We start from the raw sequence: 18,800 nt of genomic DNA, 5'->3' as shown, positions 1-18,800 counted from the left end.
GAAGGGAGGGAGGGAGGGAGGGAGGGAGGGAGGGAAGGAAGGAAGGAAGGAAGGAAGGAAGGAAGGAAGGAAGGAAGGAAGGAAGGAAGGAAGGAAGGATCTGGAGCCAGAACTGGACTTCTTAGTACAGACACCCTTCTGTGCAAGCCAGAAGTTTGGTCATCATCATCACCAGCGGGGAGTGAGTGGCAATTCCATTTTCTGAATTGAGGAATACAGGAGCGGCTCCAAGTGTATACAGAAAGTTACAACTGGGATGTTATGAATCTGAGCTGCCAATAAAATACAAAAAAGGAAAGCAGTAACACTTTAAGTAAGTTAAAATTTAATAATTTTCTGTGATCTTCATTCAGACTAGGCTTAGCTGCTCTGAGATTTCTTCATTTACCCACTCTCTTAGTTCCTGTCTTGGAGGTCAAATAATATTTAAAATTAGAGTCTTAGAGTGATTCCCAAGTTCCCCTCACCTTAGGGAGATCTCTGCCTAACAAGCTAACTCTCACTCCTCCACGATGTGAATGAGAAAGAGGAAGAAGAAATTGGAAGAGGATTGAGCAAGCAGGGAAATCACAGAGTTTTGAATGTTTAAAATTGTCACTTAAACAGATATGCTTAGCTCACATGGGTTTTTCTTGGACTCCTTACTTCCAAACCAGTCCCTCCTCTACATAAGTTAGAGGTCATCCAGAAGGAAGCTGTGACAGAGATCATTACAGCCAGCATTTTTTTGACTAACAATGGCTACTATAGTACTTAGCACAGCCTACAGTGCTCGGTAAATATCAGTCTAACCTGCACTCCTCTCCTTTTACTATTTCACCAATTCCTTCAGAGTGTGAGTGGGGAAGTAAATACAAATCTGTATTTCTTGGTTTACTTTTTAGGTTCTTGGTAGTTGAAATAGTTGGAAAAAAAATTTAAAGACTGAAAGTTGAAATTCTTGTCATCTTATCCTTCAGCATTGAAAAAGATGATCTTCAATGCAGTTTTTACTTTGCCCAAAATTCTTGCCTGAGCTTTTTAGTTAGTGACAAAAAAAAAAAAAAAACTGTTTTGATTCACCTGCTAATGAGCTGTGAGATAGTCCAAAGAACAAAGAAAAAAATCAAAACCTGTGATATTCATTTTAGATGAAAGAAATTTTTTTTCAAAGAAATGAATTCAGAAAATCGAATATCAAAGTGAAATTAACTCTGCTTGTTGTGAAAACACAACAGTAAGGCCAGGAACAGCATAAACAAATACCAGGAAAGTTATTTTCAGAATTTGTTTACTTAATATTTAACGCTGAAATCAAACACAAGAGGGTCATTAGGAAGATCTTCTGCATTACTCCACTTAAGCAATTAGATTCTGTAAGTAGTATAAAGATAATTACTCATTTGGTCCTCCTACACAGCAATTAGTTCATATGGTAAATATGAAAGTACAGCATTGCATTGCAGGTTGTTTTCTACCAGTCTGTCTGTGTAGACTGTAGCAGAATGGGGGGCAAAAGGCAATTGGAAAGGGCCTTATTAAAATGTGTTACTTAACTTTGTAGATACAGTAGATGTTTAATTTTTTTTAATTGACAGTGAAATTATTTCTTTAGACAATGACTGAAAAACCACCCAAGTCAGTGTGCATAAAAACAAAACTCAGATAGAGACTGCAGATTTTAGTTTGTCTTAATTCATGGTAAAAAATAGTCCTAGTTAAACCAATTATCCTATGGATCAGGTCAAAATTATTCAACTAATGAATGCTTCCCTACTGGAGTGCTATGGCTAATATTTATAGTAGGTTTACCGTAGTGCCCGTGCAAAGGAAATAATTTACCATGAACTGATTAGCTGTTTTTAAAAAAGACTACTTATTCTACTAGTATAGACATGCCAACAAGTTCAATACATCCCACTTCAAAAATAAAGAATCCCTCATCACAAGAGGGTTAAATCAATCCTCAGGTTATGATATGGGATGAAACTCCGCCCGAAAACAGTTTAAAAACCATGTAAACACATTATTATATCCTGAAGCCCGTGTTTATTAATTTTATTTTGTCGCTTTAGTTCTAGTGATTTGCACGCATTTGCATTAAAGAATTATAAGTGAGCTTAAGACATCCGAATCAAAATCTCCCATTTCACAGACTCAGGCAAAGACCCGAAAGCAGGCCGGGCACGGTGGCTAGTGCCAGTAATACCAGCATTTTGGGAAGCTAAGGCGGTAGGATTGATTGAGCAAAGGAGTTCGAGACCAGCCAGGGCACCATAGTGAGATCCCTGTCTTTACAATAAGTTAAAAAAAAAAATGGCGCCTGGAGTCCCTGGAGTCCTAGCTACTAGGGAGGCTGAAGTGGGAGGAACACCAAGACCTGAAAGCAGTTTCAAGGTTAGGCTGAGATGTGTGACAGATTTGAACTTAATCCTGTTCCCTTTAACATCCATGTCTTGTTTTAAGTCGCTAAGAAAGTAGATGGAGAGAGTCAAGTTGTGCATTCTCAATCTCCAATTACGGATTAATCAACAGAATCTTATCTGATTATTAGTACAAATAACATTTTATTTTGTGACCTACCTAAGAGGGTTTGCTTATTCATGCATTCATTTTTTTTAATTAACTTTTTCAGTTTTTCTTCGATTGGGATGACTTTTCCAGAAGGGCAGAAGCAGATAGCACAAACAGTAGAATACATGCGTGGAAAAGTTGGAGGGACAAAGGCGGCGGGGATGGCTGCACTGATGCAGGGAAAAGCACTGGGAAAACGGAGAGGGCTCCTCGGGCCAGCTCTGGGCAACGATGAGCAACTCCAGCCTCGGCAGGGGCGCCGGGCCGCCAGCCCTCCCTCGAGAGTCCGTTCTCCAGAGGACGCGGGGAGCTGGGTCTGCGCGCTCTGCCGCCAGTCACCCCGCGCCCGCGCCGGGCTGCTATTGGACGCGTCGCCGCCAGGCACCCGCCAGAAACACCAGTGTGCTGGGGGGAGGAGGGGGGCGTGCTTGCGAGTCGAGGGCTTTGGCTTTTTTACGGCTCCCCCCTCCCCTCAGCACTCCATGCCGGGTCTCTAGTTCCAGCTCGCCTCGGCTCGCTCGCGCGGCGGGAGAGTTGGCGCAAACCTCGCCGCAGCCGCAGCCTCCTCGCGCGCCTCTTCTTCCCCTGCGCCCTCCGCTCCCGCTATGGGACTAACGTGGGGCTCTTAAGAGTTGCCGGCTCTCAGCTGCGCGCTCTCCAGCTAAAGTCACGGCAGGCGGACTATGGCTTAGGACGCCCGAGGGGTTAGTCTAGAGGTCGGGAAGAAAAAAAGACAGCTAACTGGGGAAAAAAAGAGAAAACGAAAGGAAGGCCAAACGATGAGTTTCCACAAGGAGGACGGAGTGAACGGTCTGTGCCAGAAGGCGCTGCACATCGTCACCGAGCTGTGCTTCGCGGGCCAGGTGGAATGGGAGAAGTGCTTGGGCATCTTCCCTCGGGACAGGGGCAGCCAGGGCGGAGGCAGCACAGGTAACCGGGAGGGCTCCGCTCGCCTCCTCGCGCTCCGCTGGGACCCCGCGCGCTCGGCTGCAAGCTACGGGGTTCTGCGCCTCCCGCGCCGCTCCCGGGGCATATTTGGGGCGCCGCGCTTTCCTACCTCGCTCCCTCCTTCGCTCAGCTCCTGGCGACTTCGAGGGTGGGGCGTTTGGGTTTTGTTTCCTCCTGTCCACCTGCAGGGCTTCTCCCATTCTCTGGTCCGCTTCCCGCCTCCCGGCGCCGTCTCCCGCTCCCAGGCTCGCCGCGCCTCTCGGCGCTCTCCCACGCCTCCCATCTCGCTCCCGGAGTGGAGAGGTGAGTGCGGGCGGTGACTGCGCCGGGAAGGCTCGCGGCTCGGCTGCTTGTGGGGGCGGCTCACCTGTGGGACTGGGGCTGCTCTCGCTCGTTCACCAGCCTCTGGTCCCGGCCTTTTTGATGGGGCCAGGCGGGACGGACAATCTATGCTTGGACGCAGAACTCCCTTGCAGAGGTGGCTGCCTTGGCCTCCGAGGTAACTCGCGGCTGCAACCTTTCGGGTACTTGACAATTTCTAAAGCCCTTTTAATATATATGATTTTCTAGGGTTTCATGACAAAGTTGGTAAAACAGCAGGGATTATTGATCCCATTTGTGAGGCGACACCTAAAGCTCAGAGCACCTATCGAAGAAGTGGAAGAGAGGGGAAACGTTTAAAATCCCTAGCACACGCACGCTCTCATACATCCAACTCACAGACGTCCTCCCTACCCTTCAGGAAACTAGGAAGTGGGCTGGATGGAGGAGGATATCGACCGTCGGAAATCTGGAGATGGAAAAAAGTCTCAAGTGGATTTTCCTCAAGGCTTGGGGGTGGAAAGAATCGAATCCGAGTCACTGTTTGGGTCACCATTGGGGAAAAGGTTGGTGTGTCCAGCCTGCTGTGCTGCTCGGGCGCACGCGAGGTGGATCTCCGAGTTGCGGGCTGCGTGGTTTCGAGAGCCGCTTGGGAGGGTCACTTGTTGCACTAGGAGTCAAAAAACACTGCTTTCGGGATTTTCGGCTGGAAGGTTGCCATTCCTTTTCTAGGTTCTTTCCCTTTGCTTTTCCTGTCATTTTGATCTCCTGGCGGAATTTTAAGCGTTGAAGGTAGTCAGGGCAACAAGAGCTGAACAGCCAGGCTCGGGGTAGAGCAGGACAACATGGAGCCCTGCGTGCTGGGAGGGAGCAAAGCTGGGCACATTTAGTGAATCTCCTCCACCACTACCCCTGCGTCAAAGTCAAGCGGGGAGCGGGAATGGGTTTAGTTTAGCTTTTACGTTCCGTCGTTCACATGAGTAGCTGCAGGATTTGGAATTCTCTGATCCACGGCAACGCGAGCCAAGGGGGCTCTGTCTGCACTTGGCAGAGCTTGAAGAGATGCCGCTGTTTGGACCCTGGAACGGAAAACTTTAAAATTTTGTCAGTGTATAAACACAACTGATAATCATTTCCATTCGTTCAGTAGGTGTTAAATTCCTAGGAGTGTATGAAACTCAGTGGAAGGCACTGGTGGGCATGTTGTATTCTGTGTCGTGTGTATCGTTGCTAAGTATGAGGTAAAGACCAGTATAGTGTGACCTCAGAGTCCTCTGTGGTGATATTAGGTAAGCTTTTCTGAAACGTCTTTAGTGACACACGTGCTAAAGGTAACACTGAGAGAAGAGGCTACGCTGGATGAAATTAGAGTATTTCAGTTTGAAGACTGTGCTTTGGTAATTGAATAGTTGATGCTGTGAATAAAACTACTGATTTTCCTCTTTCCTGCCCTTTTGTGATCACACACCAAATAGGGGTTGCCCGGGTCTCAGATTGGCTAGTAATGAGGAAAATATGTGAAAATTAGAAACCAAATCCCAACTTCTAAATCTGTCCAAAATGCACAACTATATCAGTTTCAGATAAAACACAGTATATGAATTATAGAAATGGTTCTCAGTTTTTCCTAATCACCACAAGAAGTAGTTGTAGTCTGAGTTCCTTTTGAACTTTTCTCCTTGGGAATAAAAAGTGAGAAAATTAGCCTAAAACAATTGCGAGAATATTTTCCTCCCCTTAGGAGGAAAAATAGACTACAAAATATATATTTCTTAGCCACTCAGCGTCACACTGTTCTTCAAAGTAGATTTTCTTATAACGTTGTGCCCTCATGCTCGTTATTATAGGTTCCTAAATAAAGCACTTCCAGTGATCCTTCTACTCATTGTTTAATGAGAAGGGCATTTTTGGTAGGAAGACATCAACAATGTTGAATGGCACAGTGCTTATTTACTTTGAAAGTTAATCAGCACTGCCCAGATGGTATTACTTGTTCTAACATTACAGTAATAATTACAAGCTCCAAAATTGTGTATATTTTTAATTCCTTCACATAGAGATAGAGGGAGAGAAATTCAGGTAATTCCAGTTAAAGTCATTCTACATGAAGGGAGTTACAAATCACATATATAAGTAAGATATTGTCTTACTGGTTTTGTAAATGTCAGTGAAGTGCAAGCATCACCAATCTTTTTACCATATCAGCAGTAGCAGAAGCAGCAGCAATATTGTTGCCATTGAGGATTTCACAATCACAGTATGATCACAATATGACCAATCTCATACTTTAATGAAATTGGTGAAGACTTACACTAAAGTTGCCAACACAGGTACATTTACTCTTTTGGCGTAGTTTATCAGAGTCATTATATGTGCCAGCATTACTAATATTCTAGAAAGTTCACCATGTGCAATTGTTAGAATATCAGATATGTTGAGTCTTTTTACCACAGATTCTCTCCCTCTCCCCAAATAAATATATCACCCACTAAATTCATCTCAATGCACAATATGATTTGATATTAGAATGCTTAGGGAAAATACAAAGCAATATATTGGGCTCAAAAGTTATTTTTCAGGCATACTGTGACTGAATATATATAATCGTTTTTAAACTGGATTTAGCTTAATGTCTGGTTACTCCTTAATTGCTGCTCGAATGCTTATCAATTTCAAGGAACCTATGTTGCTTAAAAGGCACACCTCATAAATCACAGCTAATCAAGCCCACTTAAGCTCATTCACTTGAGCTCACATCACAATTGTATAGATCTAACCTTAATTTAAAGATTTTCATAAGCATTTAATTCATTCATGTTCTAATTTTGCATGTTTACACAATTTTAATTTGGGACTAAAATTTCTAAAATAAAAATTTATACAAATTCTTTTAAATTCATACGTGTGTTCTTCCGCTTCTTAGAGGTAGGGATAATAAGTAGGTATATGGCAAATAATTTTATTAAAGTACTTACCTGATAAGAAAAGGGATAGTTAAGTAAAATTTTAAGAATTGCATCATAATTTCCCTCTAAGATCAAGGCATAGTGGGTCTACGATAAAGGTTTAAAATTAGTAGAGGGACTTCATAGTAGAGGGACAAACCAAATGACTACCCAATTAATTGAGTTATCATTTTTTTAATCACCATAACAGAGTTTTACACATCCTAGTGATTGTATAAAGAATTCCAATTTACAAACATATTATCAGCAGAATATTTTCCTTGAGACTTGTAGGTCTGTAAAAGAATAATAGAGCCACAGTGAATTCAAAATGATAGGCCCATTTGAAGAAGGATATATAAGAGGGTATTTTTCCTTCCTCCACATTGTCACTCCACTGCAGAGTGGCCAGCTTCTGCTATGTCTAGCCTCATTGTCACATGATCATCAATACACCTTGTGCTTGGTCTGATTTACTTCAAACGGAAATGGAGACCTATCTTCAAAACCAAAGAGGTCTCAGCAAACATTTATTCTTCTTAATTCCCAGTATGTTAGCAGTATTGGCAGGAATTTCTTTTGGCTTTAACCTTTTCTTTTTCCTTTGTGACAAATTAAAAGCTGTATTTCCTTTTTCTATGAACTATGAGTCTCTGACATCTAATTCTTATGAGCGATTTTGTATAGCAAGTTCAAATCACATTTAAAAAAACTTAGTCATTACTATAATTTTGGTTTTCTGAAAAAAATTGGTAATTGTTTGAGATGCACCTGCATTCATTTACAAGCTTTTTTAAATACAAAATTCCGGCAGAAAACAATCATTACCATAAATGTTTAATGTAATTTCCAATGTCAATTAAAATCATTTCTGTTTTGAACATATGATTACATTCTTCCCGATCTACGTTTTATTCCACTAACGATGTACACATTAAGTCAATAGCATGTCAGCTCTTTGAGGGCAGGGGCTTGTTAATTATTTTATCCTCCGTGCCTAGAAAAATCTGTGGTTCATACTAGCTACTTTATTTATTTATTTATTTGCTTATTATTTTCATTTTATTTTTTTTTTAAGACGGAGTTTCACTGTTGTTGCCCAGGCTGGAGTGCAATGGTGGGATCTCTGCTCATCACAACCTCCGTCTCCCAGGTTCAAGCGATTCTCCTGCCTCAGCCTCCCGAGTAGCTGGGATTATAGGCATGTGCCACCACACCCAGCTAATTTTGTGTTTTTAGTAGAGACGGGGGTTTTCTCCATACTGGCCAGGCTGGTGTCGAACTCCCAACCTCAGGTGATCTACCCGTCTCGGCGTCCCAAAGTGCTGAGATTACAGGCATGAGCCACCGCACCCGGCCCAATTAATATTTTTTAAATGAATGAATGAATCTTGGGATTTATTATCAAGAAGCTTCAAATTTATTATTTGTAAAATAATGAGTCTGTCTTAATAACCTCCAAATCCCTTCTGCAACTAAATTGTATACATCTGTATTTTTGTGTCACCGGTGTCTAATATGCTATATAGACATACAGAATATTTAGTTTATGATAACAGTAGAAATTAGAGCATTTGAAACATTTAAAAGCTACAATTCAGTGAGCAATATACTCATGAAAAAGCAACTGAACTTGATATAGGTATCCATTGACTGTCTTCAGAGTGTGTTCAGGTGGAGCTATAATTCCATGGCAAATTTGTAAGTGTTGCATAAAGCGCTGGCTCTACAAGTTCTAGAATCTCTGTTCAATATATTCATGTATGGCAGTAAAAGGAAAGCACTGTTAGTGTGCTAAGTAGAAAGTGACAGGGGAAAAGTAACCATCTCATTATTCGGATTGCTGTTAATCATTCCAGTTGAAAGTGGGAATCATCATTTTGCACATGTGAAAACCAAGGCAAAGAAATTTAACTTCCCTTCAAATCACAACTAGTTAGTGTTGGAGATAGGCTAAGAAACCAGGGCTTCTTAGATTTTAACCTAGGTTTAACGAAGAGTAGGAATAGGAAGAGGAGATTCTGGGGGCATCCTTGGCGCCGAAGGGCATTGGAAAAAATGTCTGTGAAGATAAGCTCTTATTATTATTATATTATTGGCTATAATTACTGGCTAATAAAATTTCTTAGTGTGCAATTATGACCCAAATCCGAAACCTTTTTATTAGATTTTCTGTCATCCAAATATAACAAGCAGTGTTTTTCATTTTTCTTAACTTGACTATATGCACACATGTGTACTTCAGTGTATGAGTAGGTGTTTACATATTCTTGGCCAAATACAATTGATTTGTGTCAACTGTAAAATCACATAAAAGATTTTTAGTGTGTTCGAAATGCACAACTTTGAACTCATATAATCCCAAATATGGTTCCTTTCATATGTTTATAAATAAGTCTGTAGTGAAAACAGATATTAAATTACCAGTTACATTGTTTTTGTTAATTTGTAATTAGAAAAAATAACTCATTAAAATCTTGTGTACTGTATTTTCCTACCATATTTTGGTCAAGTTAAGTAATTAACAGTGTATACTGTTAAAAATTCAGTACTATGAGGCATTGGAGACAAAATATGACAAGGAAAAAGAGCTAAGAGTCACCCACTAAAAGATCTCAGAGCATCATTAGTATGAATGTATCAAAGAAACTGAACCTTCAGATAAGGAGTGTTACTACTGTAGGTCTTTCGTCTAACTTGCACAATGCCAGTTTCCTCTGTTGGTGGAACACCTAACACTGATCAAGCTTACAAACAGAGTTCCTGACTAAAGAGATGGCTTCTTTTATTATTTTATAGGGTAATTTTCTTTTTCTTCATAATGTTAAATACATCCTAAGTAGTCACTGAAGCTATAAGAGCTGACATCAATATGCCTCACGTAGACTATCAAGGGAAAAAAGTGGAAGCTCTTATGGGTTTATTACCGGAAATTAATAAAAGTCTTTAACACCTTTGTTTCTTTATGGAATTGTGCTGTAATGGCCTTGGAGCCAGAAGGGGGGAATCATCTTAAGGAGAATAGAAAGGAACTGATATTAATGACCTTTTTTTTGCTTAGATGGACCTTGATGTATGTTATGATCTAGTATCTAATTTATTATTCCATTGTTGATTAGAAAACAGTCAATTTTTAACACCTTGTAAATGTCAATTTGTCCATACCACAAAATTGTCTTAATTAAAAAGGACTATTGTTTTCTCTTCAGTATTTATTAATTTTATTCCCTTAGTGATGTTTTAGTAGTCATGAATTTATAGGACTAATGGACAAAACAATATTCACAAGCCTATCATTTCTAATCTGCTACAATATGAGCTGTTAATGTACCTGAGAAGTGGGGTTAGCATTATGCCTTTATTCAAGCAATGTTTATTGAGCACTTACTATGTGAAAGCCACTGTGCCAAGCATTAAATGTACTAGTGCCATCAATTAAATGTATGTGATGCTATGTGTGATGTTCAAGTTAATGTAAATATATGAGTAATATACAGTCACAAATTATAATTTACTCAATTATGAGCATATGTAAAGCTTTTTAATAAATTTATATATTTGAATACCATATTTGGTACCATGTTTTATCAAATCGGAGATGCCTTTATTATAAGATGCACCATTATTTTATGTGGCACCAAGAAAGGAAAGAGAATGTTGCCAAATAAACTATGGCACAATGCTTTTTAATCACATGGGACTTTTATTTTATATGTATAGAAATAACCTCTTTTAAAACTTAATTAGACTTTTAAAGAAGTCTTATATCACTCTGGCACAAATGTAGAAGGAAAACATAAAATAAATACATAGGTTAAAAGTGATTTTAAAACTAAAATTCTGAGTCTGATTCTTCTGAACGGCTTCTTGATTCAGAATTAATGATGCCCTTGCTTTTCCATACATTTCATATTCTATGCCATAAAAAGTGTTAATGATACATTTTTTTCTTAAAAGAATTCATAAAAGATATACAGGCCAATGGTACTGTGCTCTAAAGCTAACTGTGCAAATATGTGGGATGTTATCAGTATTTCTAAATACATCTGACTCACCACCTTCACCACACATTTCCAAAAAATTGACTTGTAAGGTTAAAGGATATGCTTCAGTATTTTCTCCAATATTCTCTTACGAGCCACTTGGACTTCTATAAATTTTGATGCTGATGTTTTTGCTTTAGCACATACACAAATAACGAAAATTATGACACAATTATTGCCTGGCTATTAGCTATTGTGACAAGCCATCAATACTAAGATAACATCCTGATTTCAAAAATGCAAAATGTATTAAAGTATTTATTTGATAATGGATTAAATATAGTATTAATATAATTTTTATCATTTATTGAAATTCAAGAGAAAAGCAAAGATCAATACATTTAAAATGGGCATTATAAGAGGCAACATGCAAGGATTGTTGGTGATTGATTATATTATGTATTAGATTTATCGATGAGAAAGCGACTACTAGTTGCTTCCCAATATTCATCTCCTGCTTCTACTTCACAACAATAGGATCTCTTATTTTTTTTAAGAATATGGCAGCATGAAACATTTTAAAAGAACATTTTTCCATCTCCTTCCAGTTTGGTATAGCCTCATGACTAAGTCCTGACCCTTGGGAAGTTAGCAGTGATGTGCACAACTTCAAATTTGTACTTTTAAAATGAAATGACATACCTTCACCTTCCCTTTTTCCATCTTCTTCTTCCATCTAGCTGCCTGAAATATTGACATAGCCTTCCCTTTTTCTATCTTCTTCTTCCATCCAGCTGCCTGAAATATGGACATAGTACCTTGCCATTTTGGACGTTAAAGAGAAGCAAAGACCTTTTAATAGCAGAGCAAAAATGTAAAACAAACCAGAATTCCAGGCACCTTGGAGGTGATAAATCTGCTGTGGCCTGTTTATGCTGGGACGGTCTCGTTTCTCATGAAAGAGAAATAAACCATCTTGTTTCAGTCACTATTAATTTGGTCCCTTGTTATAGAAATAAGAAGCATGCCCTAATTATTATAATGGTAACATCAGATGTATAGTATAAATAAATTAACTTCAGAGATAATCCCAAAATTTCATCTTTGACTAAGAGTTGCTGATTTGAGTTTTATTGCCCCTCTTTCTCTGTGAAATGGTGCCATAAGCAAACATGTAGTGTGGTCAGGCAACAACACGGAGCAGGAAAAACAAAAGGCTTGGAATATCGATGAACTAAATTATATTAATTTCTGATTAGTGATTGGAAATCACATTTTTGTACATTTTGAAAAGTTAAAAATGAACTAGAATTTCAAACTTTTTTAAAAGATACAGAGAGACACAGAGAAGAGTATCAATTCAAGCAGTGGTAATTGGATTTGAGAACAGGACACTTGGCCTGTGCTTTTCTGCATGATCATAGTTAGCTGCGTGGGTAGTAGGTAATTGGACCCAGCAGTATTTTTAAGTCTCAGTGGACAAGATCATGCAAATGTTATGACCTGGTTATACAGACTTTAGCAAAGTTGTGCTATACTAAAAGTTTCTGAGGAAGTCGCATTTTAGAAGTTCCCTGTATTTTCTGATGACAGTGATCTTTTTCTCAGTTTTTCCTAACTGTGTCACTTTATTTTGGGATATTAAGACATGATAAAAGAGTAAAATGTTTCTAACTAAAATTAGTTAGAGATATATAGTCAGACAGACCGACAGACATATGGACAGACAGTGGCAGAATAATGTTTATGCATATGTATGTAATCAAACCAGAGTCTGAGCAATTTTAAACCTAATTATCTCAGAGCCTAATCTAATTTCTGTATATTTCATTAACTCTTAATCTTTCCAGATATAATAGGATGAATGTTATGTAATGGATTCTTTTGAATTATCTGGAGACATGAAAATTAGAGCTAGAGAGCCTAGTCACCAAGTTTGCCCATTGGAATGGGTAACTTGAAAGTCCATGTAGAAAAGCCAGGACATTCATGTTCATCTCCCTGGCCTCCTGTTGATTGGCCACCTTCCTCCAGTGATCCTCTCTAGTCTACCTTACCTCTTTTATTTTATGATCATACTCAAACCCTTGTCGTTATGGTGAACGATACTACCATAGCATTGTAAATCCAAATATTTCAATCCCCAACCAAAATCTCCTATGAGTTCATCTTTCTCATTTAGAAACTCCAGTCTATTAACTTTCCTATTTATCTCTGAATTATCTTTCAATAAATATGGCATCCTACTTATGATGCATCATTTTATCTGTCCAATACACTCTCTCCTTTGTGGTCTATCACACTCTTCTGGAAAAACAAACAAACCAAAAACCTCATCCATGGATGAATTTATTTGTCTCTCTGCCCCTACACCAAAGCTGCTGAATGTTTAGAAGATTTTAAAACCCGGCAGACTAGCATCACTTTATTAGTCTCTAATTTCGAAAGAAATGTATATTCTGACCAGGCATCTGATGTTTTCCTATTCAATTTTCTCCTATTCTCTATAGTTCCTATTTCAAATTGTTGTCACGCTCTTCAGATATCCCAAACTATTCCCAAATATTCCAACATAATTGGCAGTTAACCCTAACTCCTCCTTTGGAGAGAAAAATACTAGTTATAAACAAGAATTCACTTGACTTCCTGCCTCCAGACCTATAACCTTACTGGCATCCAGAACAATTCTCTTTCTTACAAAGAAAGAAGCAATCCAATTCTTTGATCTTTGCTTCAGATCTCATCCATTGTCACCTTTTATGGGACTTAACTCTTAATTATTCTGCTTAATTGCCTATCCTTTCTTGTCCACTGATTCCTTCTCATTATTCTGAAGCATGCTGAGGTATTGCACATTGGAATAAAAACACCTTCATCAACTCTATGTGCTGCTGTAGTTATTGCTCCCTCTCTCTCCTCCTTTCCTAGGTATAATTTCTTGAAGGAATTATCTACTCTCACAGAGTCCACTTCCACACTGCCAGTCACTTCCTTTTTTTTTTTTTTTTTTTTTTGAGACGGAGTTTGCTCTGTGGCCCAGGCTGGAGAGCAGCGGCGCAATCTCGGCTCACTGCAAGCTCCGCCCTCTGGGTTCTCCTGCCTCAGCCTCCCGAGTAGCCTCAGCCTCCCGAATAGGTGGGACTACAGGCACCTGCCACCATGCCCGGCTAATTTTTTGTGTTTTTGGTAGAATCGGGATTTCAGCGCGGTAACCAGGATGGTCTCGATCTCCTGACCTCGTGATCCGCCCGTCTCGGCCTCCCAAAGTGCTGAGATTACAGGCGGGAGCCACCACGCCCGGCCGCCAGTCATTTCTTAATCCAGAGTAATCTGGTTAACACAACGTCTGCTTCACTGGTCTCATAGAATTCACTAAAGATGTACTTGTTAAAGTTAATGGTCACTTCTCAACTCTTGTTTTAATTGAACTTATTTTAATGATCTACACTATCATTTCTTAAAATATTCTCCTAGCTTCTGTGAAAACCGACTGACCTGATTTTTTTGGTGTACTTAGAATTCTGTTAAAGAGCATTTATCTTCTATGGATTCAGATCCCACTACTTAAGGAAGTTAAATTAGTTGCAATTTATTTAACTTGCATTTATGCATGACCAATAGCCTACTCAAAATTTCTACTTGCATGACTGTAAGTACTTCAAACTCAATACAACCAAAATTGAAGTCATTGTGTTCCTTACTTCATCATCCCAGTGAGTCACATTCTTGTCCTTTTTAATCTTCACACTCCTTCACTAGGGCTTTGATTTTCTCTGGAATCTTTTCTTTCCCATTTCAGCAACCCTGGTTCAGAACCACTACAGTCTCTCACAAGGATAGCTGTTGTAATCTATTAACTAGTATTTCCTCTTCCAGTCTTGTCTTCACTTCTGTCTTCTTCTTAGCCAAAATGTTAGTTCTGAAATGCAAATTTTCATTTCAACACCTTGATTTAAAATGTTTCTGGGACCACTCATTTTTCTTTGAATTAAATGTGTACTCCGTGTCATAGTTAAATGAATCACAAATATGAAAATGTCTTTAAAAATTTTTGTTGACTTTATAAATTTTCCTAGATCCTCACTCAATCTTTTGATAGGTTCTTTTTATTTTGTTAAACAAGGCTTGTTGTTGGGGGAAAAATATGTCACGAAGAATGCATTAAGCACTTGATTTCATTTTTAATACTATTAATGATTAGTCATAATTGCTATGGCTAGCAATGCAAGACATAAATAAAAGACAATAAGCTTGCTTACATAATTTTAGTTTTATTTTTCAGGATAAAATTCTACTTAATCTAACTTCTTGCACTGTTTTCTATTAAGCGGAATTCCCTTTCCCCCATGCCTTATGTCTCTGGATGCAAGGAGCTACAAGATTGTAATTATGATGGAATCTTGACCAACCCCCATCCTTAAGAAATGATATGTCAATTTCCCCTTCTTTGAGGAAAAAGCTTGACATCTTCAAGAAATGAAAATTTTCTGCTTCTCTATATTGCAAAATGTACAGGGTCAAGTCCCCGTGGAGAATGCCTGCACTAGTCCTGTGGACCCATTTCCTGGTTCATAGATGACACCTTCTTGCTATGGCCTCACATGGTGGAAGGGCAAAAGAGCTCCCTTAGCCTACTTTATAAGGACACTAATCCTACTCACGAAGACTTCCCTCGCTACCTAATGTCCTCCCTAGAGGTCCCACCTACTAATACTATGGCCTTTGGGATTAGGATGTCAGCATATGAATTTTGGGGATGATACAAAAATTCAGACCAGAGCACAATTCATTGATTAATTTAGGACTCAAGAAATTAAGAGAAATTAGGAACAAAAATAATAAAAAATTATCAGAATCAATGGAGTTTGCAAAATCTTGGACCCATCGTAGTGTACTTGGAAATATGCATACATCATAATTTTCCTGTATATAATTAGAATTTTTACTGGGGTGGAACTTTTCAATTATCTCCTTTGAGAATTTCCAGGAATGATTATTAACTTTTTCTTCCTACAAAGATAAATTAAAATTGAGTTTTTGAAACTCTAAATCAGGAAATAATAACAATTATGATGTAAAATTTTCTTTTCATTTCTGCTTTTTAATGTACAGTATTAATTAATTATTTTTACATTATCATTTTTCCAGATATTTCGGTCAGCCTGTTAGCAGTCGTTGTCAGCTTCTGTGGACTGGCCTTGTTGGTTGTCTCACTTTTTGTCTTCTGGAAGCTGTGTTGGCCATGCTGGAAAAGCAAACCTGTGACTTCCAACGTCACTACCCTTCCACAGAGCATTTCAAGTGCTCCTACTGAAGTTTTTGAGACTGAAGAGAAAAAAGAAATTAAGGAAAATGAAAAGCCAGCCGTAAGAGCTATTGAGCCTGCAATAAAAATCAGCCACACTTCCCCTGACATCCCAGCAGAAGTCCAAACTGCTTTAAAAGAACATTTAATTAAACATGCACGTGTGCAAAGACAAATTACTGAGCCTACGTCATCATCTCGGTAAGGAAAGATTAAATATATAAAACTGGTGTGTGTGTGTGGGGGGGGGTGTGTGTGTGTGTATGAAATTTCATAAGAGAGAAAAACTTTAGTTGGAAGAAAAGAGAAACAGGAGAAATGGGAAAGACATAGGAAATAGATAAATAAAGAGAGAAAGGGTAGGACAAAGTACATACGGGCAGAGAGAGAGAAACTAAGGACAAAGAAGCCAAATAGGGAGCAGGACCATGAGAGGGGCTTAGCAGACTGTGAGGTTTCAGTAAAATCGTGTAACTACAGATTATTGTTAAACTTTCTCCTTTGAAATATCATCAGTTGATAGCTGCTACTTGTGGTCTTTCAACTTAATTTAATTCAACCAATAAATATTAAGAAATCCATTTGAAATGCATATCATGGAGGCTCTATACAATCAGGAATCATCTAGAATTTCACAATCACAACTAACAGATTCATATTTAGTCTGCAACTATTTAACACATATACCAAAAACATGAAACTTCATTGTGTGTTTGAGCTCATGTAGACCAGATTCTTAACTGGGCAAAGTATAAGTTCCACAAGAAGCCAAATATCATGGGCATATGGAGGAGTGTACATAAAAGGGAGGAAGAAGAGGACTTCCTTAAGGAAATGCATTTTAACTCAGCCTGGGAAAATCAACAAAACTTTGCTGGAATTAATTCACCACAGTATATTCACATTTTATGTATTAACTGTACAGGAAAAAATGATTCTTGTAAAGAGGCATTTTCTTCTGCTAAGTATAGGCATCAATTCTTAAAACAAATTGCATGAGAGCAGTTTTTCTCGGGTTCCCAAAACTGGCAACTAGTTTTATTCCAGGGTAGGGTAAAATCAATGATGTCTTATTGAGAGGAAACTGCTATTTCCTGCAAACTGATTGACTTCCTAATCTTACCTTTTTATCTCTCTAAACTGAAGGTGCATCCATGTTTTCCAACATGGTAATACTTTGTGGGCTTCGAAATCTATCAAATTGAAAAACTGGGACATATTGGCTACTAGAATTGAAAGGCTGTTCAATATGTATTATGTGTAAATAAGAGAATTGTATCTACAAATAAATCCACTTCTTACTCAAATGTATTCTAGAGGGATAAGAATAATTGTTCCCTTTGAGATAAGGAACTTTGGGATAAGGAGGATGGATGGAGGTGTCCTTTACATGTTACACTTTTCTGTGCTACTTAAATTTTATAACTAAGGAATGCCTCATATTTTGTTTTTATTTTGACAAGTTTTCCTGAGCAATGATATTTAGGCTCATTTTAAATTTTCTTATTTATGATTTTTGTGTAATGTAACCCAATAAATATCCATGTTAACTTTTATTATATATTTATTGAACTATATATATATTTATTGAATTATATATATATATTTATTGAACTATAAAATAATTGTCCAATAAACCACTTATTTTTACATGTTTTACAAACAGGGGAAAAATGTCTTTGGGAGGAACTTCCTTTTTTCCAAGACATTGATCTCACTATACTTATAAGGGAAAACCGCTGTAAAATTACCTGATGTATTTACTTGATTATCACTACCGTCCCTGAAAACTTTGGCCAAATATGATATTTTATAGCCACGAAGACTTAAGACACTCAGAAATTTCAGGGTAAAAATCTTCAATTAATCTGCAAAACATTTTAAAAATACCAACCCCTGTGAATATATATTAGCTTAGCATTCAGAATTATTCAACTCTTTAGCTGATATGTACAGATTATATAAAGATACTCAGTGAAGACAAATTCAGGTAATCAATGTTTCTTTGGAACCTCAGAAAAACAAAATACTGTCTCCAAAATATTTTCTGTTGAGTATAAAGAGACCACTTGTCTGATTATCCCTAGCTAGAGGAGAATGAAAACACGTGAGCGAAGGCTTCATTTTGCTAGCTATGGATTTCTCAGTAATTATGTGAAATTGAACAACTCAAAAAAACATAAAAATTTCAACCTTAAAATCATAAAAATTAGATTGTATATATCTGATATTTTCTAAGAGGAAAAACTGCAACACGCATTCAGAGTTTTGCTAGAAATTTGATATCATTTCACCTGCCTCTGACTTTCATTGTTCATATGGGTGATTGGGGAAAGAAGAAGAAGAAAAGAATTTTGAGCACTTGAAATTTTGTCACTATGCCAAGGCACCCTTCCTGATAATCCTTCCCCAACCTGCATGAAGAAAGTATTATTAATTATCCCCATTACATGTGAGTTAAATGAAACCCAGAGAGATTTAAAAAGTTGCCTGAAGTCATGCAGCTGGGAAGAGTAAAAATTCAAATTTATCCAGATGGAAGAACACAAATTAAGCATAAATGCCACGGGGATGTAGTTTTCCTGCAATTAAATATGTTGCTTACAAAGTATGTTTAGGACAGGTAGTTGGGAGGTTGGAGAAAAGCATCTTCCTGTTTATCCTACTCAATTAAAAATCTGGAATTTTATGTGATTATCATGAATGACTAGAGTCATGATTTGAATCTGTTTAGCCTTGGGATGA

The 18,800-nt window shown here is 38.1% G+C and overlaps 1 protein-coding gene across 1 annotated transcript in view; it reads left to right on the top strand.

Moving 5' to 3' along the window:
• The first annotated feature begins 3,030 nt into the window (after positions 1-3,030).
• SYT10 (synaptotagmin X) overlaps positions 3,031-18,800 on the top strand; it is a 70,667-nt gene continuing 54,897 nt past the window's right edge. Inside the window, exons 1-2 of the mRNA XM_011977769.1 lie at positions 3,031-3,483; positions 15,899-16,256. Of these exons, the coding sequence (XP_011833159.1) occupies positions 3,333-3,483; positions 15,899-16,256 (509 nt within the window). The 5' untranslated portion in view covers positions 3,031-3,332. The remainder of the gene's footprint in view (positions 3,484-15,898; positions 16,257-18,800) is intronic.

Source organism: Mandrillus leucophaeus, unplaced genomic scaffold, assembly GCF_000951045.1.
Source record: "Mandrillus leucophaeus isolate KB7577 unplaced genomic scaffold, Mleu.le_1.0 Scaffold1838, whole genome shotgun sequence".
Taxonomy (NCBI): domain Eukaryota; kingdom Metazoa; phylum Chordata; class Mammalia; order Primates; family Cercopithecidae; genus Mandrillus; species Mandrillus leucophaeus.
The sequence above is the reverse complement of the archived record's forward strand: the minus strand, read 5'-3'. Positions and strand labels throughout refer to the sequence as shown.